This window comes from Polypterus senegalus, chromosome 4 (assembly GCF_016835505.1).
Source record: "Polypterus senegalus isolate Bchr_013 chromosome 4, ASM1683550v1, whole genome shotgun sequence".
NCBI lineage: Eukaryota > Metazoa > Chordata > Cladistia > Polypteriformes > Polypteridae > Polypterus > Polypterus senegalus.
In genome coordinates this window covers 150,794,453-150,818,918 of record NC_053157.1, presented here as the reverse complement: position 1 = coordinate 150,818,918, position 24,466 = coordinate 150,794,453, and the positions used below count along the sequence as shown (strand labels likewise).

The following is a 24,466-nucleotide window of genomic DNA, read 5'->3' as shown; positions in this document are numbered from 1 at the left end:
TATGCCGCCGTCTTTGAATCTGGGACATCTAGTTTGAATTTCTACCAGCTTCACACGGAAACCTTGAGAGAGGGAAAAAAAAAAAATTAAATTAAAAACACGGAAGTGACGACAAAACTGCACGACGAAGTGACTGCTCATCCAAACAAAAATACTGCGGAGAGGTAGTGGATTTTTTTTAATATAATGCTAAACTAAAGTTTAAATGCGAACACATGAAAAAGTTGTTATGTAATAGACTGTTTAAAATGTTATCGGGCCAAAGTAACGCGTTCGTATGTAGCAGGCTGCCTGAAGTAACACGGTCAGAGGCTTTACTTTGGCAGACTAGCCGTCCTAATTTTGTCTTGGCTGGTCTTTTCCTCCCCCCTTAGCTGCACATCGCTTCGGAGTCCGGCAAAGCTGCATGGCTGCGCTCACACAGGGTTACCTTTTTGTTTAGTAATGTAAATCAGTGATTAAAACACGATTCGGCAGCCGAGTTGTTTAGGCAACCCTCCAGAAATTTCACTCATTATTTTTTTCCTTGCAAAAGGAATGTGTCTCGGTAGAATTTTTCCACTGATAAATGTGGCAAGCTGGAAGTGTAAGAAGATGTCATCTGCTTCCTACAGAATAATTCATGACATTGATGCACGAATCAAATTATTATTATTTATACAAGTTTTAGGTACACGTTTTAAAAACTGAATTCAAAGTAAGCGATGACTGAACGCATCTTTGAGTCAGTATGAGTCTGAATATTTTCCTGCGTGTAATTCCACGCCTCTTCGTAGGCAGGCTATTGAAATAGTAATCCCACCCAGTACTTGTTAAACTCGACAGGACCAGTGTGCATGAAATATGCCTTCGATAACCAACTGTGATCTGGAACACCCCTAAGAGATAACATGCATCGATGATTTATTTCTTGTTTCTTTTGGGGGACTTCCTCCAGGGTTTCCGTGAGCACAATCAATATGTCCCAGACAGAAATGATGCTCGCGCCTAAAAATACTGTCCCTTGCACTGTGGTGCTCTGTGACGTCGTTCACACTACCAGACAAGACTGTTATACTGCATATGGTCAGAAGGAGACCAGTTTGTGGTGGTAGTGAAGAAATGCACGTTTCTGGGCCAGCATTATTTAAATGGCAGGTTAACATCTCTGTGCAGTTCTTTTATTAAAGATCTGTCAGTAATGTGTTGCCAATAACACTATATTATGGTAGTTTGACCGCTGTTTAAGGTGTGTTTTACAGGTGGCAGGCAAAGTACTTGTTCACCCTGTTTTCATAATGATTAAATTGTTGTGATTGTTTATTTGATTAATTGTTGCAGTAAAAATACTTGTTCAAAGTCTTGAGGTTGAAAGGATATAGATACTTCATTGCTGTAAATTCTTGTTGAAATGAACCAAACGAGATTGCATTACATAAGATCATTGTTACCTAATATTTCACAAACTACATATTCATAAATTGTTTAGTTATAATAATGAATTATTTAAAAATGTGAATTAATTTAGTATTAGTATAATTCATTGAAGCCTTTTGCTGAGGAGAAATAATAAACCAAATAAAATATCCAAAACAATGTAAGTGATTTAGAAGCATTTGTATAAATACAAACAAAATCGATAATACAAATAATTACAATAAATCGTACATTACAAGACCTCTACAATTTTACACTTCTGGCCTATATGTTCAAGTTTTTTAACAATTCAACAATTTTTTTGCCTTATTTTAGATTCCTGAAATGGTGATACAGCATGGACACACTGTCCAGTCATAGCTGTTACCTGTTACAGCAGCTTCATGAGCAGCGCATCCAGGGTCTTTTCTGTGACTGCGTGTTAGTGGTCAAAGGAGTCAGCTTTAAAGCTCACAAGAATGTATTAGCATCATTCAGTCAATATTTTCGGTAAGTTTATATTTAGTATTTATACATGTATTACTTGTACTGTTGCATTTTTCAGGATGGAGTCTGCATTTTTACTTGCATCAACCCTTTTGATTTCGACAGACATTTTAAACTTCAGTAGATGCATAGAAACTGCTTTTATCAGTTCTCAGACGTATAAATAACTGCACTGTAATTGAAACTATGTATTTTCTTCCTTTTATTTCTTGCTGTGCTTTTTTGTTTTTTTAAATACAACCCCCAGGTAAACTAAAATTTTATGTAAGCCGTGGTACATGTAATTAACTGTGATGGTATGTGAACAATAATATATACAAATCTGGGGGCATATATACAATATTTTTATATATTTAATCACTTAAAAAAATCTTAAAAGTACGATGTACAGTATGTGTACCTGAGCGATCAGGATTATTTTCATACAAATATATATGTGGAAGTGTGCATTCATTGTATATGCAACATACTATGCTTTATTAGTGTGAAGTGTTGCCTTAAATTTGCATTTGAAGGATATTGTTATGGCATGATGCAAGTAGATACGAATTGAGACGGAAGTAGTGAGTGTATAAGGAGTGTATCAGCAATGTAGCATGCTGAAAGAGCACTTACTTTGCGTAACATATTCTAAATTTTCTCATTATACTGTAAATGGCTATCTGTACATAAAAATAATTATTTTAGATGAGCATTCACAATTATTATTGTTTCCTCAAGGAGTTAATTAGTGATTTTATTCTAGCAAATGAGAAAATAGACCATACATTACTAGTGAGAAATCACTGCAGAGGGTGAGTCAAAAAAGAAAGCATGATGCAGTTAGCAGTATCTAATGACTTTTGCTGGTTATTATAGCAGGTGGTTACAACATTGGCAGTAGTATTGTGTTGACTATCCGTTGGTGATGTGCAGTGACAGTGTAGGCTACTCCTTAGAGTGAACATAATTAACTCTGCAGAAAAGGTTTGAGAGTGAGTAGTAGCTGAAATCAGCCCTTGAAAATGTAGGCATTAAACAAATGTATAAATTAAATTAGAAATGTTACCTATATAGAGTGAAGCTGTGCCAGGCAAATGTGTGGCAACTGGGTCAAAAGCGCCACCTAGATGGCAGAGAGCCAATCTTCACCATGGAGAGAGAGAGAGCAAGAAACCTGCTCTAGCAAGAAGATAACCTTTTAGTATCTCAATCTGAGAAACCATGGGGTACAAGGTGGCCAGTAGACCTTGTGCCAGGTAGGGTGAATGGGGAGATGTCTGAGGATTTTTCAGGATGTTAGAGAGCAGGCGGTGTCCCAGTAGTTGGCAATGGTAGATGTTTGTCTATGACTTGTGACAAAGAGTCCATGGAAAGCTGGTCATACCTCGTGGATGACAAGGGGAACCCTATTGTTCTTAGCAGGACTGTTGAGGCCAAGTTCTCCATTAATGGGGAATAAACAGGCAGAAAGCTAGCAGTTCAAGTTCCTAGTACTTTCCCATTTACCTACTAGGGATCAGCACAGGGTTGCTCGTAAGGAAAACCTGGCATTTAAAGATTACTGTGGGCTCAGTGTTGCAACCAGACAGTGGGAGTCTAGAAGGAGTCCTAGCTTATTATTTTTTGGCCAAAGAGCTATCCTGTTCCCCAGAATTGGTATCAGGGCTTGGATGGAGGTAACACAGTAAGTGGGTTGTAGGTAGTCTCATGATAGAGGGCTTATTATGTCATGGTTGAATGGAGTTTTAAGAGAAGGCTACATAGCAAAATAGAATGGTCTCAGTTGAGAAGAAAGAGAATGAGACAGAAAGATGCATAAGGTGAGAAGGTAGAACGTACATATGAGTGCAGCTAAAGAAGTGGGTTATCTTGTGAGGCACTTCTTCTAGTAGACAGGGCTTCAAATATAGGGTGGTCCAGATCTAATTATGCAATTTTCACTATGTTATAACTTATTAAGTTTATTACATAGAGAATTCACAAAAAAATTATTTTTGTTGCAGATAGATGGCAGCACCTGCCCTGCATTCCAAAATGGTGGGGAGACGGTTGTCAGTCGAGCAGTGGGTGTGATGTTATCGCCTTTTCATAATTGCATATTTGGATCTGGACCACCCTGTAGCTGTGAAGGCAATCTATGGGGCAGGAGGGTTTTGTTTATGCTACTTCATTGGGGTACTTTGTGTACATCCCTTTTATTTCTCCCTTTGTTTTATTTATATTAAACATGCCATTGTTGTGTTTGGCATTATTTCGGGTCTGGAGAGATGATACAGGGGCAACTTCTCATTATACAGTGGAAAAACTACACATGCAGCAAGTTAAAAAAACATAGAATCACACAAACACCCAAGAACGTTTTTCACTATTATTGCTTTTAAACTTGTATTGGTAAGCAACAACTGTATCTTGGAAAATCTGTTTTTGCACCATGATATTGTTCTATGTATTGATCATGGAAAAATTGATGGAGGCTTGGTTGCTATTCAGTTTTCTTCCCCTAAGCTAATGTACATGATATTAGGATGTCAAAAACAGCATATACTGGACTTTGCTGTCTCTGCGGGTAGGCAAACCAGAAACAATTGTAGATGACTATGACTTTAATTGCAGCCGAGGAAATTGGTCTGTAAGCACCAATTCCTCAATAAGTATAGAGTGGGGAGGTGAGCTAAGGCTCACTATCAGAGAGTTGTGCAGCCTACAAGAAAGAACAGGAAGTGATTTTTGGGTGATTTTTTGGAATGTTTTTTGGGTGGTGTTAAGGTAAGCAAGATACCCTAGCATGCGTAATGGATTTGCTAGGGATTTTTTCTTTTTTATGCTTTTTACCCCTGGCTATAAGGTCTGTCAGTACACTGGATCTTTGAATTATTTGAGTTAGTAATATTGATTCTTGACAGACCTCATATGCAGTATAAATTTATCTTGAACTATTTGTCCATTTATTCCTTGTCTTAATAACATATAAAGGAGCCATGTTTTGCACAGAATAAATAATTTTTCTTTGTTTCTTTGCAGAACGTTGTTTCAGAACTCTTCTGGACAAAAAATGGAAACATTTCACCTTGATATTAAAAATGTTGGAGGAATTGGGCAGATTCTTGATTTTATGTATACATCTCATCTTGAACTAAACCATGAAAATGTGCAATCCATGCTTGATATTGCTCAGTATCTTCAGGTACCTAATGTGCTCAGCTTGTGCAGTAATTTCCTAAAGCCCTTTACTTCTGTTGTGGAGTCATCAAGCATTGTCTCTGAGAATACCTCTTTCCCATTGCCTCAAGTTGCTCCATCAGATTCGGACAGTGTTCTGGACACTAATACACCACCTGAGATTGGACAACAATGTGGTTCTGAAGCACAGAAACAATTATGTACTTCTACCAGTGTAGAACTCTCTAGAAGGCTTCAATCAAAGTGTTTAAATCAAAATCAGTCATTTGAAACTCTTAATAGTGGTTCTGTTGAGCCTGAAAAACAAATATCACATGGACTTAAACTGCGTAACTTTTACAGCAAGCAGTATTTTAAGCAAAATCCTGCTTTGCAGGGAAATGTCAATTTAAACCCAAATTCACATAATGGTATAGAAGAGACTTTTCCATCTAATGTAACAGAAGTTGCTAATACTGTAGACATAACATTGTGCTCCTTAAGCAACAGAGAATGCAACTCTGAAATATCTGACAGCTTACCGCCAGGTTTTGTTGTACAACCACTAGTAGAAGCTACTGTTAACCAAACATCTCGGAGAGAATCTGCAGCAGTTAGTAAACCTGTTTGTCCAAAGAAGACAGTCTACCTTAAAAAGTATAATTACTTAAGATCCCAAGAATCTTTTGAGGACACAACAGTGCATCAAGATTCATTCAGTAATACTCAAACTAAAGACAGTAACAAGCCTATTTCTGGTAAAGAAGTTGGAGATGCTGATGTTAGTCATTTACCTATAGATAAAGATCTTCCAACCATGCCAAGCTTGCAACATGCTGAAACATCCTCACAAGAATCAGAGATGAGGAAAGGAAATTCTTCAGTTAATACTTCAGATTATTCTCTCCCTCAGGTTTTCCAGAAACAGTACTGTTGTGAAATGTGTGGAAAAATATTCAAGCACCCAAGTAATTTGGAGCTTCATAAACGTTCTCATACAGGTAATTTAAACAGATTTTACATTTATGTGATAATTCCATAATGGAAACACAACATTTACTGTGACTTTAAATTTTAATTTAAAATTGGCCTTTTGGTCATTTTGCAAAAGTTTAGAAATGCCTACAATTACATTACAAAACCACCATCTTGTTTTTTTGAAATGTGTTGTCTTTGACATGAAATATATTTGAAGTATTCTAGGTTAATTGGCCATGTGTGAATGTGCCATTTGATGCCTGCATTGTGACAGATCTTGTCATGATAGACTCCACATCACTGCTGCTACCCTGCATTGAAAAAAGTGTTTTTGAAATATCAGTTATGCCTTGAACTCTATACATATTATCTAAGATAATATGGCATTAGGGCAAAAGAACAAATACAGTGATTACTATAGACTCAAATATAATGTTGTCTTTGTGGAGTTGCTAAATTCTGACATTATCAGAAAAGTGTTTTTTAGTTATGTGAACAAATAACTGCACTTGGTAACATTTGAGTGAAAATTTTAATTACTTTCTTTACATAGCTTTCTGAAAATTCGTGGGGAAAGCCAAGAAGTGAGACAAAATAAACTAATGCTTTAATAGGAAAGTAGCTAATATCCATCCATCCATTTTCTAACCCGCTGAATCCGAATACAGGGTCACGGGGGTCTGCCGGAGCCAATCCCAGCCAACACAGGGCACAAGGCAGGAACCAATCCCGGGCAGGGTGCCAACCCACCGCAGGACACACACAAACACACCAAGCACACACCTTAGGGCCAATTTAGAATCGCCAATCCACCTAACCTGCATGTCTTTGGATTGTGGGAGGAAACCGGAGTGCCCGGAGGAAACCCATGCTGACACGGGGAGAACATGCAAACTCCACACAGGGAGGACCCGGGAAGCGAACCCGGGTCTCCTAACTGCGAGGCAGCAGCGCTACCACTGCACCACCGTGCCGCCCGTAGCTAATAGTAATGTACAAAAAATACAAATTCTTGGCTAAGGCTGAAGCCAATTTTCAGAAAACACTGTGCCATTATGGAATGCTGAATAGCTTCTTCTTTTTCCAAGCATTTTTTTCACATTCTTTTTATGCCATTGTACTGTATATGGCCTCAGTTAAAATCTGTTTCACTTCTGATTTGTGTTTTTTTAATGAAACTGAATTGTAAAACTGCAGACTGATGAAAAATCGTCTTATTATTGAAATAATTTTTTTCAAGAAGACAAACTTAAAATTCGTTCATGTGACATACAGTTTGTACTTTTCAGTTACACAGCACAGTTCACACCCGTTTCTTTATATAATCTTTATACAATCTAGATCTTGCTGAGGCACAGAGTCTATTGACATAGACATTTTTACATAATTAAGTCTTGGGACATGTCATATAATACCAGTAAAACAATGTTTCTGAATAGAATGCTGTATCTGTTTTGTGCATCATACATGAGCAATATTTGTTGATGCAGTAGGATTTACCCAGTGTACTTCTTCATAGGTTATTGGATATATTTTTAAACAACCTTAATTATAGCATATTGGTTTCTGAATCATGCATTATAAAATATATTTATTTTAAAAGACCATAAACCAATATATACATGTAATGTTTCCCAATCATACTACACCAGGGTGTAAACTAGCTACACAAGTGGAATGTTAGTAATTTACAGTTCCTATAATGCCCCAAACCTAAGCCACTAAATAAATTTTTGCATAACCATAAAATAAAAGTAATCTGTAAACTGTGCTCTACTCAGAGTTAACAAAATAAATAGTGCTTGCTGATAAAACCTTCATATAGTTTTATTCTGTCAGTCATGGAATAAAGCACAGTATGGTAAATAAATATAATGAGTACAGCACTTATTTATCAGCCAGTTCATTTGTACTTTATAGAATACTAGCCATGTTGCCTGTTAGGATTGGTAATATAATAGAAAAATGTAAAAATATTTTAAAATAATTGTTATCTCTTGCCATATGTGTACCATCAGCATTCTTCCTATGCCTTTCCTCGGTATTCTTGTGTATCTGAACCACTCTTGACTTGTGCTCCCTCTTGAGCACATTCCTCTAAAGACTGCTTCTCAGACTCTGTCATTTCAATGTGTCTGTAATTGTAAGCTGAAATGCCATATTTTAAAATATAAACAACATTGTAATGGGGGTTGGAAAATGTAAAAAAAAATCATGTAACATATAAAGTAGTTAACAGTAAAAAAAATGAATTAATTGTAAATATACATACGCAGGTTTTTATATTTATTTATTTGGCTGATGCTATTATCCAAAGTGACTTACAACATTTGAGATACAATTGGTTACATTTCTTTTTCCATCTGGAGCCAGGCAGGTCAAGTGACTTGCTCAGGGTCACACAGCGTCAGTGATGGGATATGAAGTCCAAACCCTTAGCCACTGTACCACAATGCCTGGCGCAGCTTTGCAAATTACTTACATGGCATATATACATATATATTATGTATTATAAATTTCATATAACTTTACATATTAGAGTTCATGAACATAGTCCATTACATTTCAAATTACACTTAAAGTTATAATTGTTAATTATTCTGATTGTAATGTAGAAATTCTGCTACATAATTGCAAATTTTACAATAATTACATGTGTTTCTTTCCTATTAGTGTTCTTCTCTGACGTAATATATTCAGCGATATTAGCAGTTGCATGCAGCAGTAAGAGGTCAAGTTATACTGAATGCTTATTCTACATCACTGTTTAATTCAGGAAAATAAATGCAGTTATTGAAAGCATTATTTAATTTTCACAAATAGATTTAATTTTGAGGATAATTTAGCCTATGAGTACAGTAGTTTAAGTTTTAAACTAAATTGTATTAATGGTTTGGTGCATGTCATACATAATGTTAAAATTTTTTCAGTTTTAAAAAAGTACATATTAGCCATACAAATAAAGAAAAAGTCTGGAAATAGAGATGCTCAATTAAGTCTATAGTATATCAATATTTGTATTTATTAAGAACTAGCAAAATACCTGCGCTTAACAGAGGCGAAGTACTGCCTTAAAATTTTTATTAAGAAGAAAATTAAACCTTTTTAAACTTAGAGAATATATACCAATAATTATCTGTTAAGGATTTCTTTGTATACCACATTGTCAGTTCAGCCCTCCGGTTGTAATATGACCAAGCTGTGCGCTGAGCTTACTCTTAAGCATGCAACGTACAGTTGGCCATGTGAAAAGTAAACTTGTTTCAAATCTCACAGCTTGGATTGCTGCTGTCATAATCGGTTTGAGTTTCATGGTTTATTTCAATTACGACAGTATTTGCAGGACTTGTGTTGAAGTGACATTCGGCATCTGTCAAGCGTTGTAAGCATACAACCAGTTTCATCGATAACTTCACATTCAGTTTTTGAGAGTTTAAACATTCATAAACATCAAAGTGTCCACTACTGAAATCGTCACCTGCGAATCTAAGATGTTTAAGAGGCATTGGCGGTTGTCGAAAGGTGTAAAATATTTGGCCATTTCGGTACACTTGAAAGTGACAACCAAACAATTCAGCGGCAGACATCAACTCACATGCAGAACCATAGGTGAAGCATTTCACTCTTATAGTGCTCCTGTGTAGTCTAATTATCTCCTCGACCGTCATCAGTCCACACCTTGAACCTGTCATTCAATACATAAGACACAGTGTTCCTCCAGATATTAAGAGTGAGCCTGATATCGCTGTGCAATATGTAACTGAGAGAATGGAAAAGGCAGGTGCCATCTCCGGGCATGGAAACCACTCGGTAAGTGACAGTTCTTTGATCGATGGTGATCACCTCGATAGACATGTTAATGGGGGTACAGTTGGAACGATAAAGGAAATGGGTAGTGGGCGCCATACCACTGAAATAAGTACCTACATGGGTTTCGGTTAGCGCAAGGAAGCCGCCTAGCAAATTACATCGGTTTCAGTTAGCGCAGGGAAGCCACCTACCAAATTTCGTGAAGATGGGGCCATAAATAAGAACGTTCAACATGGCGGACGTTGTCGACTGTTATGACCGTTACGCGTAAAATTTCTAAATGAAACCTGCTTAACTTTTGTAAGTAAGCTGTAAGGAATGAGCCTGCCATATTTCAGCCTTCCATCTACACAGGAAGTTGGAGAATTAGTGATGTTGGAAAGTTCAATATGGCGGCCGACAGTGGCGTCATACCACCGAAATAAGTACGTACATCGGTTTCGGTTAGCGCAGGGAAGCCACCTACAAAATTTCGTGAAGATGGGGCCATAAATAAGAAAGTTCAAAATGGCGGACGTTGTCGACCGTTATGACCGTTACACATAGAATTTCGAAATGAAACCTACTTAACTTTTGTAAGTAAGCTGTAAGGAATAAGCCTGTAAAATTTCAGCCTTCTACCTACACGGGAAGTTGGAGAATTAGTAATGAGTGAGTGAGTGAGTGAGTGAGGGCTTTGCCTTTTATTAGTATAGATAGGTACATTTTTTATTCTTCAGACACCTATTTGCAACGTTCATTTAGTTGTTTATAATATTGAAATATTTGTTGTATTTCTTTCACAGGTGAAAAACCTTTTCAGTGTAATATCTGCGGAAAAAACTTTTCTCAGGTGAGGCTATTTACAGTATATTAATTATATGGACAGAAATTGAAAATAACCACGTGCATTTATAGAAATATTTGGCTAGAAACATTTTGCATAAAATATAAAGATATTACCACAAGGTTACATAAAGTGATAATGAATGGGATTAATTTATAATGGTACTAGAAAAGATAAGTCACAACAAATATCATTTTTAACAATACAGCATTTGCTCTGCACAATAAAGCTTGTCGTTTCAGCTGTTTTGAAACATTCTTCTTTATTTTGTGTAAGCCTCAAATTTGCATTGTAACCCAGCTTAAATACAAGTTATTTCCATCACTTCAATTTGTCGCTTGTCACGTGAAATGCTTATTCAGTTTTTCAGTTATTACAGTAGAAATAATGGGAATTGTTATACTTTGTCTCATTTATACTTTAAATTCCATAATCTGTTTTCACTGTTACATTAATGTAAAAGAGTACCTGTAGAAGAATGTTTTGTAATAGATATCGTTTCAGTGTACAAATAATATATTTTTCTTTTCCAGTCCTCTTTAGAAATACATTTGTTTGCTTTATTTTTATTATATACATACATACTTACACTGTCATATCTTCCAATTCTAAAATAATAGTTCCAATATCTCAAACTAATATCCAAAATTATGTCCATGAGCATATCTCCTAAATTTGTGAATGTCATATTTCCTAGTAAATCAATAGAAATAGAAATTGTAAGTATAGTATTCAAGCTATTATAAATATATACACATAAAGTTATTCACAAGATTCTGCTTGGCTTTTTGCTTATATACTGTGATTGGAACCAGAAATTAAATGTAGGTGTGGCCTTACCTTGCATTATCTTCTTTTTCCTGTATATTCTGTATAGTCACTTGTGTGCCCTCATTGTAATTCACTCACATTAGGCAAGTAACAAATTAAAATATATATTTGGAGCCTTGCAAACAATTAATAAACAACATTTGAAATATTTTCCTTACAGGTTTATGACTGTTTTAAGAATTTTTAGCACTGTATATTTATATGTAAATATCATGGCCCATCCCTAATTTGTAAAACTAGCCAAAACACCAGAGCTTGTCCAAATGCATTTGCAACTTATTTTTGTTAGCCAGTAAGAAAAAATGTGAAAAAGATAAACCAATTTTTTATTGTTTCGTAACTTTTATTGTTTTGTAAAATACACATATTGCTTGTCCATTTAAACATATATTTGTTTATTTTCCAACTAACAGCAAATGCTCCTAAAGTTTAGCCCTGCCTTTTGTTTATACTCATTGGAAAGCTTAGTTTGATTTGATTAGCTCCATTTTAAATATAAAATAAATTCAGGTGATTCATGGGGACTTAAAACATTTTGATAAGTGGCTTTTCAATCACCACATCATCATTATTGCTGTTTTCCTGGTGAGGTTCTCAGTAGCCCAGCAACCTCCTCCTTTTCCTTCTGGAGAACTGTCAAATACTCCCAGAGAAGTCCAAAGACATAAACCCTACAGTGTGCCCTTTGTCTGTCCTAAGGTTTTCTAACATTGGGTTGTCTTTTTGAAACTATTTAAATTATAAGGTTAGTTAAATGGATTAGTTAACATTATTTTTTTCTTGTCAGGCAGGAAACCTCCAAACTCATTTACGGCGACACTCAGGTGAAAAACCATACATATGTGAAATCTGTGGAAAAAGGTACAGTGTCAGTATACTGTTATCCTGTCTACTTTTTGTTTGCACTATTTGCTGAATTTGATATTGCTGATAGTTAGTTATTATTTATTTATTTATTATATTACATATCTTACACATCAATAGTGCTGCGTTCTTTGTCTTGTCTTTTTTGTGTTTTAATTTTAGATTTAAATTTTATTTCTATTTTTAATTTATTATTTGCATGTCATGTTGTTACACTGTGGACCCTGAGCTTCGCAATTTCATCTATCTGTATACTTGTATATGGTTGAGATGACAATAAAGTTCACTTTAACTTTGAATTACATTGAATTAATTTCCTCCAGATGTCTTCCTAGGCATTTTAACTTGTTATACTAAAGCATTTACTTAATTGCTTGAAGCATGCTTTGAAAATAAGTTTAAAACAAGTTGGTTATGTCAAATGATCTGATTGTTGAGGGCATCACAAGTTGGTATTTCAATATAATACACTACCTATGTTATGACATAAGACCTCCAAGGCCATTGTTTCTATCACCACACCAGCTCCATTCAATTATTTTTTGTTTGCCTTTCACTACAAAGGTTATCAAATGGGTGTTAAATCTCACAAAAAGTGTATTCTTTATGCATTGACTTTTGCCACTTACATTATGATTAATATCTTAGACACCATTCTGAGCTACATAAGTTTAAACCTGCCACTTTCTTTGTACCATGTGAAAACATTTATGTGACATACAGTTTGTACTTTTCAGTTACACAGCACAGTTCACACCCGTTTCTTTATATAATCTTTATACAATCTAGATCTTGCTGAAGCACAGAGTCTATTGACATAGACATTTTTACATAATTAAGTCTTGGGACATGTCATACAATACCAGTAAAACAATGTTTCTGAATAGAATGCTGTATCTGTTTTGTGCATCATACATGAGCAATATTTGTTGATGCAGTAGGATTTACCCAGTGTACTTCTTCATAGGTTATTGGATATATTTTTAAACAACCTTAATTATAGCATATTGGTTTCTGAGTCATGCATTATAAAATATATTTATTTTAAAAGATCATAAACCAATACGTAAATTATATACATGTAATTTTTCCCAGTCTTACTACACTAGGGTATAAACTAGCTACACAAGTGGAATGTTAGTAATTTACAGTTTCTATAATGCCCAAACCTAAGCCACTTAATACATTTTTGCATAACCATAAAATAAAAGTAATCTGTAAACTGTGCTCTACTCAGAGTTAACAAAATAAATACTGGTTGCTGATAATACCCTCATATAGTTTTATTCTGTCAGTCATGGAATAAAGCACAGTATGGTAAATAAATATAATGAGTTCGGCACTTATTTATCAGCCAGTTCATTTGTACTTTATAGAATACTACCTATGTTGCCTGTCAGTATTGGTAATATAATAGAAAATTGTAAAAATGTTTAAAAATATTTGCAATCTCTTGCCATATGTGTACCCTCAGCGTTCTTCCTATGCCTTTCCTCTGTATTCTTGTGTATCTGAACCTCTCTTGACTTTTGGTCCCTCTTGAGCACATTCCTCTAAAGACTGCTTCTCAGACTCTGTCATTTCAATGTGTCTTGCTCACCTCTTGTCTGCTTTTATACCTCCCATCTTTAAAGGTGACTCTCAGCGTGACTTCTAAGCCTTTAGTCCTCCTTATGTGTCCACACTTCCTCTTTCGATCGCATCACCAAAGTCAAAATGACAAATCAGATTGCTCAAATGGACCAGACACACACACAAACCTTGGAATTCTATTATGTAGTTGATAATATCATTATTGTGACTATAAATAATGTAAAAAATTGTATATTTTTGTTTTGCACCATCATAATGTGATCTATAATCACTGATGTTTTCTCAAGCTATGTAGACATTTAAAGTTGTCTGCAACTTTCTCGTTTTCTGTTTTTCTTGATGGAGGGTGCGCTGTTTGTATAGTAAATATAAAAAATATGAAACTGGGAAGAAGCTTACTGTAACATGCAAAATGTATGTGATGTAAAAAAATAACTATTTACACCAGAAAATGTATAATGCTAGGCAGAGAGATGTTATGGTATGCTGCAAATCTCAAAAAATGAGCCAATATCCTCGTCCACTTGCAACTACCCTACTGAGCACCCATAAATATGAGATTCAGTCGGTAAAGTAAATACCATCTGATATAAGCAAAAGGGTATAAACAGTACAGACCTTTTATGAGTTAAAAAAAAATTATGATGAGACTTGTGTATAAAGTACAGTATATCCAGAACTAGATTGGCTGGGCAGCAGCTGCATTTGCCAAATTATTGGCTTCCAGAGCATTTCAGTAGTTTTGTGGTCACATTTTCTCTTTTCAGTGGTGGCTTCCTATAATAATTTGTTACAGCAAAGATAAAATCACAAATTTCATCCACATTCATCCATTTATTAATCATTGGCAGACTAAGAAGTACATGCCAGGGGCAAATGTGCATGTTAATTCCTTGCTACAGACATTGCAACCAAAGCTGGTTTACCATATACCCTTATTAATTATCGTCAGATGTATCTTCCTGTTAAATTGAGAATAACTGCTAAATTCACATTGTTTTAGCAAATAATGTTAGCAAATATCTATAAACTAGAAGGCATTACTGTTTATTCCTAATAAATTAATATATTAATCTTTGTCTGAATGTGATCTTTACATGTTCTTTGAAATAAACTGTTCTTATTCCTGAGTACAGTTTACAGAAATAAAATTTTGTTGCAGCAACATGTACCACATATGTTTCCTAACACTATGTCAACATGGAGGAGAGACAACAGAATATACAATTAACAATTAAGAGACTATTGACAGTTGTAGTCTTGCTGGTTTCATTGGGTTGTATCTTGTATTTATTTGCAAGGCTCGATATGCCAGACTAATTAAATCAAGAAGTTCTTGTCTGGAGTAGCCTGTTTGTGTTTTTTACTTAAATCATTATACTTTGAGGAGCCCAGGATCACCAGATTTTCTAAAGAGGACCAGAAAACAGAGGCTGAAATAGAAAATCCTAAAGTCTCTCTTCTGATCAGTACAGAAATACTCAAATATTGTAAATAGAGCTAATTGTTTACGTGCAGTTTCACATTGTTAGAGACATACAGTGTGCAGTCTTATTCCAGTTTAGGATGATCTAAATAATGTCTTAATGTGAGAAGTTTACAACGTTAAAGATGCATTTGTGTATGATGTACAGTACTGGTGCCCCAGCCACAACAGTTTCCAGCCTTGTGCCCAATCCTGCCACATCTCTAAACTGGACTAAGTGGGCTTAAGAATGGTATGTTATATTATTCAGCAGTGATTCAAATTTTGAATGGCTTACTTTTTCTGTTTAAACTAGCTTTGCTGCTTCAGGGGATGTGCAACGTCATATAGTGATTCACACTGGAGAAAAACCTCACCTATGTGACATTTGTGGCAGAGGTATGTAGAGATGCAATAAATAATTATATTATAAAAAATACAATCTGTGTAAGAATAAACAAATAAATCCAGTATTGTTTATATTTTTTGTAACTACTCAGAAATGAAAGAAGTTAGGATTGATATGATACTGTAATAACAAAGGGACTATTTTAGACAATTGTTTCCTCCATTTACATTGGTAGTGAGCAATTTAATTTAACATATAGAGTAACTTCTGATTAGATTATCAATTGATATTGCAGATTGTTTGTGTTTTTTTTTTTTGTCATTTTAGATAAATGTCTGTCTTGCTCAATATTTAATTCACAGGTGAATTTTTATTTGTTGTGCTATTTACCTCTGTTAGAACAGTGTTTTGTTATACTGCACACAACAATGCAGTTTAATGACTTACGATCCTGTTGGGTTTCTCTCTATAACTGCAGTGTTTAAATACCAGTTGATAAAACATTTCTGTGATGGACATATTGAACATTTTTACTTAGATGAATTTGCATGGTCATGAAACCTTGAAAGCAGCTTGATCATATCTTGCATTAGAAGCATCATAACGACTTACGTCATATAGCAGGAGATTCAGAAGAAATGTACTTATGTTCATCCATCCATTTTTAGCCCATTTCCTAAAACTTGGATTTTTTTTAAATGTATTTTCATTTTTAGGAAGTGACCCTGGACTGGATAGGTGTGCTAGAAAATAGATGGATACAAATATGTTATTAAATGTACTACAGACATTACATTTTAATTCTACATTTCTACACCTATTTAGGATTTAGTAATTTCAGCAACCTTAAGGAACATAAGAAGACCCATACATCTGACAGTATGTTTACCTGTGACCAATGCGACAAATCTTTCAATATGCACAGAAAACTCCTGAAGCATAGAGTCAGACACACCGGAGAGAGGCCATATAGTTGTGCAACATGCGGTGGGTATAGTCTAACATTTGTTTGTACTTAATTGATTTTATACTTCTTGACTATGTATTTATCCTCTTAACTTTATAGTACCTTTTCCTTGGCAGAGTTATAGAATCACATATGCACATGTACAGGAAATTCCTTCCATGGAAGTACTACAGAATAAAAATGCAGTTTAAAGCCTTTACAGTATTTAGATTTTGAATCTGGTCACATATTATACTGCTTAAAACTTATGTATTTTTTCTGCAGTCCTGTGTTCTGTTTAGCATCATGGTCCCAGAGGAATGATGTTTCTTTTCACTGTGTACTGTACTAACTGTATATAGTTGAAATGACAATAAAAAAAACTATTACCTCTACTACTATTACTCTTGTACATTTTGGTTCCTGTCCTTTAAATAGGAAGACAGGTGACCACTCAAAATATACAGTGCATCCGGAAAGTATTCACAGCGCATCACTTTTTCCACATTTTTTTATGTTACAGCCTTATTCCAAAATGGATTAAATTCATTTTTTTCCTCCGAATTCTACACACAACACCCCATAATGACAACGTGAAAAAGTTTACTTGAGGTTTTTGCAAATTTATTAAAAATAAAAAAACTGAAAAATCACATGTACATAAGTATTCACAGCCTTTGCTCAATACTTTGTCGATACACCTTTGGCAGCAATTACAGCCTCAAGTCTTTTTGAATATGATGCCACAAGCTTGGCACACCTATCCTTGGCCAGTTTCACCCATTCCTCTTTGCAGCACCTCTCAAGCTCCATCAGGTTGGATGGGAAGCGCCGGTGCACAGCCATTTTAAGATCTCTCCAGAGATTTTCAATCGGATTCAAGTCTGGGCTCTGGCTGGGCCACTCAAGGACATTCACAGAGTTGTCCTGAAGCCACTCCTTTGATATATTGGCTGTGTGCTTAGGGTCGTTGTCCTGCTGAAAGATGAACCGTCGCCCCAGTCTGAGGTCAAGAGCGCTCTGGAGCAGGTTTTCATCCAGGATGTCTCTGTACATTGCTGCAGTCATCTTTCCCTTTATCCTGACTAGTCTCCCAGTTCCTGCCGCTGAAAAACATCCTCACAGCATGATGCTGCCACCACCATGCTTCACTGTAGGGATGGTATTGGCCTGGTGATGAGCGGTGCCTGGTTTCCTCCAAACGTGACGCCTGGCATTCACACCAAAGAGTTCAATCTTTGTCTCATCAGACCAGAGAATTTTGTTTCTCATGGTCTGAGAGTCCTTCAGGTGCCTTTTGGCAAACTCCAGGCGGGCTGCCATGTGCCTTTTACTAAGGAGTGGCTTCCGTCTGGCCTCTCTACCATACAGGCCTGATTGGTGGATTGCAGCACAGATGGTTGTCCTCCTAGAAGGTTCTCCTCTCTCCACAGAGGACCATCGGGTTCTTGGTCACCTTCCTGACTAAGGCCCTTCTCCCCCGATCGCTCAGTTTAGATGGCCGATCAGCTCTAGGAAGAGTCCTGGTGGTTTCAAACTTCTTCTACTTACGGATGATGGAGGCCACTGTGCTCATTGGGACCTTCAAAGCAGCAGAAATTTTTCTGTAACCTTCCCCAGATTTGTGCCTCAAGACAATCCTGTCTTGGAGGTCTACAGACAATTCCTTTGACTTCATGCTTGGTTTGTGCTCTGACATGAACTGTCAACTGTGGGACCTTATATAGACAGGTGTGTGCCTTTCCAAATCATGTCCAATCAACTGAATTTACCACAGGTGGACTCCAGTTAAGCTGCAGAAACATCTCAAGGATGATCAGGGGAAACAGGATGCACCTGAGCTCAATTTTGAGCTTCATGGCAAAGGCTGTGAATACTTATGTACATGTGCTTTCTCAATATTTTTTATTTTTAATAAATTTGCAAAAATCCCAAGTAAACCTTTCTCACATTGTCATTATGGGGTGTTGTGTGTAGAATTCTGAGGAAAAAAATGAATTTAATCCATTCTGGAATAAGGCTGTAACACAAAATGTGGTGCGCTGTGAATACTTTCCGGATGAACTGTACATATTAAAAACAGACAGTACAATAGATGGCTTGCATGGATGGGATGCATGGATCTTTACAGGAGAGTGATCATGCTATTGAAAAACAGTCACCTGAACAGTAGTATACCACACACAGTTTTGCATTACAAGTTAGTTTATTAGCATATATCCTGGAATGTGAGAGGAAACTGTCAAGTGAAAAAATGTGTGTTAACCTAAAAGATAGCTGGTCTTTAACATTGTATGCATCCGCATCATTTTATTGTCGCTTTTTTATATACATATTAAATAAAAGAACATTGTGATTAAAAGTAATTGAATGAAGAATGTCTTGAAGAAGAGCATGGAGAAGTTAGTGAATGAGGAGAATGCATAAGATAATGATAATCTTCATGAGTAAACAGAAGTTCCAAGCTGTATGCTTTCAAAAGAGAACGTTGCAAAACCACTAAAATGTTGAAGATAGGTAAAGCAGTGTAGCCAACTAGAGTGGTGTATGAAATGTTGAAGGAAGCATAAGGTCATTTAGTTGAATTTGACAGACCCGTGCAACATGTAAGTAGGTTAAAGGAGGATTCTGGAATACTAAAAAACAAAGGTGCTCATTCAAGTATACAAACCAAAGAGTGATCCATTGAAGTATGGGTCATATTGAGCAATCAAACTTTCTCTAATCACATAAGGAAGGTGGTTGAGAGAGTACCAGCAAAAAAGAATCTCAGAACATTTGAAAGCTCATAAAATTCAGTTTGGTTTTATGCCTAGGAGCGGGGGACAACAAAGATAATATCTGTTGTGAAGCAAATTCGGGAAAAGCATAAGTGCAGGTGAAGGAAGCAGCATTATGCATTTATAGATCCAGACTTTCTTCCATTCTTTGTATCCTTACTATAATTGTTGTTCCCACACCTCCAATCTTTATCCAGCTTGTCACCTAAGTAGCAGAACTTTTTTACTTTCTTCAAAGTAACTCAGCTGCCGATATCTAAAGTTACACTTACTACAGTACATCAGTATTCTGCACCGGTTTCACACACATTACATTCACACTCACCCCTGCAGAATACTCTTTACACCACTGCATCTTTTATGCACCCATTTCAGGCAACCTGTGAATTCTGTTGATTTTCTCCAATTATCTTTACTACACATGCCTCATGGCCATGTACCCACCTCTTCCATGCCTCCAGCCTCTATTCTTCCAGCCATCTTCTTGGTCTTTTCTGCATTTAGGTTGAGGACTTTTGCTTCCAAAGTAACTTTTTCATTTCAGTATCTTCTTCTTCAATTCTTTTTCACTTTTTGCCATTAATTGAAAATCATTGTTGGAGAAGAGCTCTCAGAGCAATCATTTACACATTCCATATTGTCACAAAAACAGCTGAGCAGAACAGATCCCTGATGTACACTGAACTTCACCTCAAAACATTTACAATCCCTATTTGCTATCCCAACCACCACTCATACTTTCCTATACACTGACATCACTGCAGACACTAACCATTCCTCCACATTTAACTTTCTCTGCTCCCACCTCACCACCTGATGAGACTGTTATGAAGTGTCTTAGAGTGAGAGGAAGATGAAAGCTGAATTAAGAGAAATACTTGGTGATGGATGTTTTGCAAAGGAGAAATAAAATAAAGTGGTTTATGCATGTGGAGTGAAGCACAGAGAATGATTGAGGATGGAAGTGGAGGGGCCCAGAGGGAGGCTGATTGTTCATGATATGAAAAGAAAAGGTCTTATTCTTAAGGATGCCTAGTACTACTGAGAGTGGAAGATAAACATTTAGGAAGCAAACGGCTAACATTGTTAAACCCAGAAAATGCCATTAAATCAGTGATGATGATGTGTACTGCCCTGTTTTTTCCAAAAAGGACTCCCACAACCTTTCACCTCCTCTTGACCTCAGCATCATAAGTTTTATAGGTCTTTCCATAGCAGGAGCATAGTACAAGTTAAAAGAAGGAGTTAAGTGTATTAAAAATACCTTCTTTTTATGAGCACTCCATCATTGACAAATTGTTACTGAAATGTGTTAAAAATCTCAGTAAACTTTCTACAGATATTTAGCCAAACTGAATATACAATTCATTTTCTCTTAAGTTTTTTTTTTTGTACGGTCATGTTCAATCAACAGGTTTTTCAGAAACAAGGTTTCTTACATGATCAGAATAGAATAAGTCTTTAAAGCCATAAGAGAGCAACCACTGTGTCATTGTGGTGCCCAGGAGCACTCCATTATTTATATGCGCCAATTTTTATTTACAGTCTCACAGCGCTATAGAAATTAAACGATACAGAATAAATGAAGTTTTAGAGTAAACATTTGTAAAGTTTTTGCATGTTAATTTCAAAGCCAAACAGAACGGAATTGTATTACGCAACGAATAACCCTAACACACCATCAAAGATAATTTACTTTCAAATTATTACGTTTTACTATTTTTTAATATGGTTAATTACTCACTGTAATGTAAAATAGTTAGTAAATTGCACATCTGCATCCCCATGCAAGAGTGGCTGAACCGCAAAGAGGCCTATAGCACAGGCACGGAGTTTGGAGAGCAAAGCGAGCAAGGGGCAAAGCCCCCTAGTACATATGTAAATATTATTAGTTTATTTCTTTATTTGGGTCTCAAAGCTGTTAATAATGATAGCATAAATAAACAGAAATTTACAGAAAAGTAAACACAGGAAAAATGTGCAAAGTCCCATTGACAGTTACAGTGTATGAGATTGTAACCTTGAATAACTTGCTCCATGAGATAGAAACACTATTTTGCCATTATACCATCCAGCAAAATTTGAATGAAAGTTTGAGGTATTTATTTCAATAATTTTTTTTTCTTTCAGGAAAGTGCTTTGCAGGATCTGGAGATTTACGGAGGCATGTCCGAACACATACTGGTGAAAGGCCTTATACCTGTGAAACCTGTGGAAAGTGTTTCACTCGCTCTGCTGTTTTAAGGAGACATAAGACCATGCACTGTAAGACTGGAGATGGTCAAGTTTTGGAGGATCTTGGAGAGGTTGAATCCCCTTACTTACAGTCTGTGTGCCAAAAGGAACACAATTCTGAAGCATTTTCATCCATACTGCCAGACTCTAGTAAACTTCCTCCACAGACAAACGAGTCTGGTCCTACCGTGGGCTTTAATTCTGCCACCTCAAACTCTTTTCCTGATCTTGGCTCTATAGTACAGCCTCAGCTTATTTCTCCAGAGGGAAAATTATGTGCTGATCTTGTTAAAGTTCCAAAGCCTCATAGACAAAATGAACACTTTTCATATGAGCAGCATCAAGTTACTAATGATGGAGAACATTTGCAGGGCACAAACACATCCATGGTCCGCCAATCTGTGTCAAACTTGGATTCTCAATGTAATGTTACTTTAGGATCTCGGATTAATTCAGCCTTTTACAGGAATAATGAGGGACCGTTTATCTCAAGCATGACTCTTTGGGGATTGGCCATGAAGACTTTACAAAATGACAGTGAGATGGAGCAGTGATTTGTATAGTTCATAACTACTAATGTATATTTTTGAAAAGACTAAAAATTAACCCACTGTCTGAAAAATGATAATATATGTTAGACTTATATTTTTATTTTTTTGCTTTTGCTTATAATCTTATGTTAGGCATTGTAATATGAGACTTAATTATGTTTTATTGTAATATTTAAGCCTAGTGTAATTAGTTGTATTGTAAACATATTAAAAATCATTACATACAAGGTGATTCACCATGATCATATGGTTTGTATCAAATATATTTTTGTTAAGGAAATAGACATATCCAAACGTGCTACACTGAAATAAAATTAAAACTGACACTGGACTTCTTTCCTTTCACCTCTTGACAACTGTTCTTCTCACTTGTTCATCCTTTCCATGATGTACAGCCATCATGTTTCTGAATATGCTTAGCTTTAGTTGCATGCCACTGCATTTATATCAAATCTTGAAATCACTGCAAGGCTCAGAGTCTGTGAGACTTAATATTTGTAAAATCTGAGCTCCAGTTAAAGGGCTTGGCATTCTAGAACTTGCATCATTCCCCTTTGTATATTGTTTTACTGTAATTCAGAGGAATGGAAGACTAAATGAGTTTTTTTAGAAATGGGCAGGGAATCACAAAGTATGAATATTTGTCTGATTCAAGGAAACCTCACATATCAACTCCCAGGGCAGTTTTTTTTTCTTGTCTTCATTTGGGTATAATGCATTTTTGCTCTGTTTCTACCAGTTTCCTTGTACTTACATTTCACTGTTCTGTGAAAAGAATATACACAAATCTGGAACTATATACATAAATCATCTAATTAATAATGATATTTAAATGTGGATTCAAAGCATTAACATTAAAACTTGAACACTAAACTAGGGTTCATTATTACCTTGATATAGGTTTTGGTCCCCTAAACTCACATTTATGCAGTCAAAGCCACATTTTGATTATTTTATCTAATTGGAAATAAAGTGTGTTTAAATATATTGTACCTAATTATTTTTTCCAATAAAATTTATTTTCTGCAAAACTAAAATCTTTTAATTTTTTCAGCTTTCAAAAGTCAAACAATAAGGAGTATGAAATAAAGTTTTATTGGTTCTTGGATACATATGCGTGGGGCACAAACACCAGCAGCAACATGTTTAAGACCGTAATAAATCCTAGACTGGATGAGACATCACTTTCATCACAGTTTATAATTAACTCCATTCCAATTTTAAAATACTAATAAACCTAATATGCACATGCCTGGTATCTGGGAATGTGGGTGGAGAGCAGTAATTGAAGAAATCCCACACAGACATGGGAAGAATGTCACATTTTCACAGAACAATAGCCTGAGTGCAGACTTCAGCTGTAGTCTTGTGCAGTATCTCCAACCTGTGAGCCACAGTTATTACAGTAGGTAAAAAAAAATGAAAGCCTATGTAACAAGAATTTATTAATTATGTATAATATTGTATTTTATGTGTGGCTTTTGTTAACATGAAATTGTGTGTATATTACTAGTTGTTGAAACGGTAACATCGGTCAAATGCACAGGGCATAGTAAAATTTTTAGTTGCATGTCCAACCAACATTTAGTTGTTTATAATCAGTATCCAGGGACAGCCTAATAAGAGGTAAAGGCTATTAAATAACCAAAAATATTTACATGCATCATTGCAGAGAAAAATTGAATTGATGATCAACCTGAGAAGATTTTTTTGCAAGTTAATTCTGATACCATTAAGAAAAAACAAGAGTGAGATCAAGCACTGAAGTGATATAATGAAGATGATGCTGGTTCCTGTAATAACTGCTGTGTTAGCTGCAACAAGAGCAAGCAGAAAATCAGTATGTTATACATAATGGACCAAAATATTATATAAAAATATTGGAGAAAACGTTATTAGATCGACAGATACTTTATTAATCCCAAGGGGATATTCACATACCCCAGCAACAGCATACTGATAAAATACTCCTGTGAAAGAAATAAACAAAAGTAGGTTAAAACGATTAACTAAGATGTTTAGAAAAATACATCTTAATACAAAAATATACTTTAATGAATCTCTTAGTGAAACTGCAATCCATGTGAAACAAAAGAAAATTTTTTGGAATGTAGGAAACAAATGGATTTGTTGTACTGTTAGATCACTGCAAGCACGACAAGCAGTTTTTGTCTTCCAAGGCAGTGTCTGTTATG

General features: G+C 35.7%; 1 protein-coding gene across 2 annotated transcripts; it reads left to right on the top strand.

Moving 5' to 3' along the window:
* The first annotated feature begins 85 nt into the window (after window positions 1-85).
* zbtb49 (zinc finger and BTB domain containing 49) lies at window positions 86-22,595 on the top strand. Of its 2 annotated transcripts, none has more exons than XM_039751479.1 (8): window positions 86-164; window positions 1,732-1,905; window positions 4,906-6,044; window positions 10,617-10,663; window positions 12,276-12,349; window positions 15,727-15,809; window positions 16,585-16,746; window positions 21,616-22,595. In XM_039751479.1, exons 2-8 carry the CDS (start codon window positions 1,754-1,756, stop codon window positions 22,272-22,274), a joined length of 2,316 nt encoding a protein of 771 aa, XP_039607413.1. In that variant the 5' UTR covers window positions 86-164; window positions 1,732-1,753; the 3' UTR covers window positions 22,275-22,595. The 2 variants fall into 2 exon arrangements, with proteins under 2 accessions (XP_039607413.1, XP_039607414.1); XM_039751480.1 differs by lacking the exon at window positions 86-164 and adding an exon at window positions 1,536-1,576.
* The last annotated feature ends 1,871 nt before the right edge of the window (window positions 22,596-24,466 follow it).

Coding starts and splice junctions, on each gene's coding strand:
- zbtb49 (XM_039751479.1), top strand. CDS start 1,754: ATGGACACACTGTCCAGTCATAGCTGTTACCTGTTACAGCAGCTTCAT. Junction 6,045..10,616: donor TCATAAACGTTCTCATACAG/GTAATTTAAACA, acceptor TTTCTTTCACAG/GTGAAAAACCTTTTCAGTGT. Junction 15,810..16,584: donor ATGTGACATTTGTGGCAGAG/GTATGTAGAGAT, acceptor ACACCTATTTAG/GATTTAGTAATTTCAGCAAC.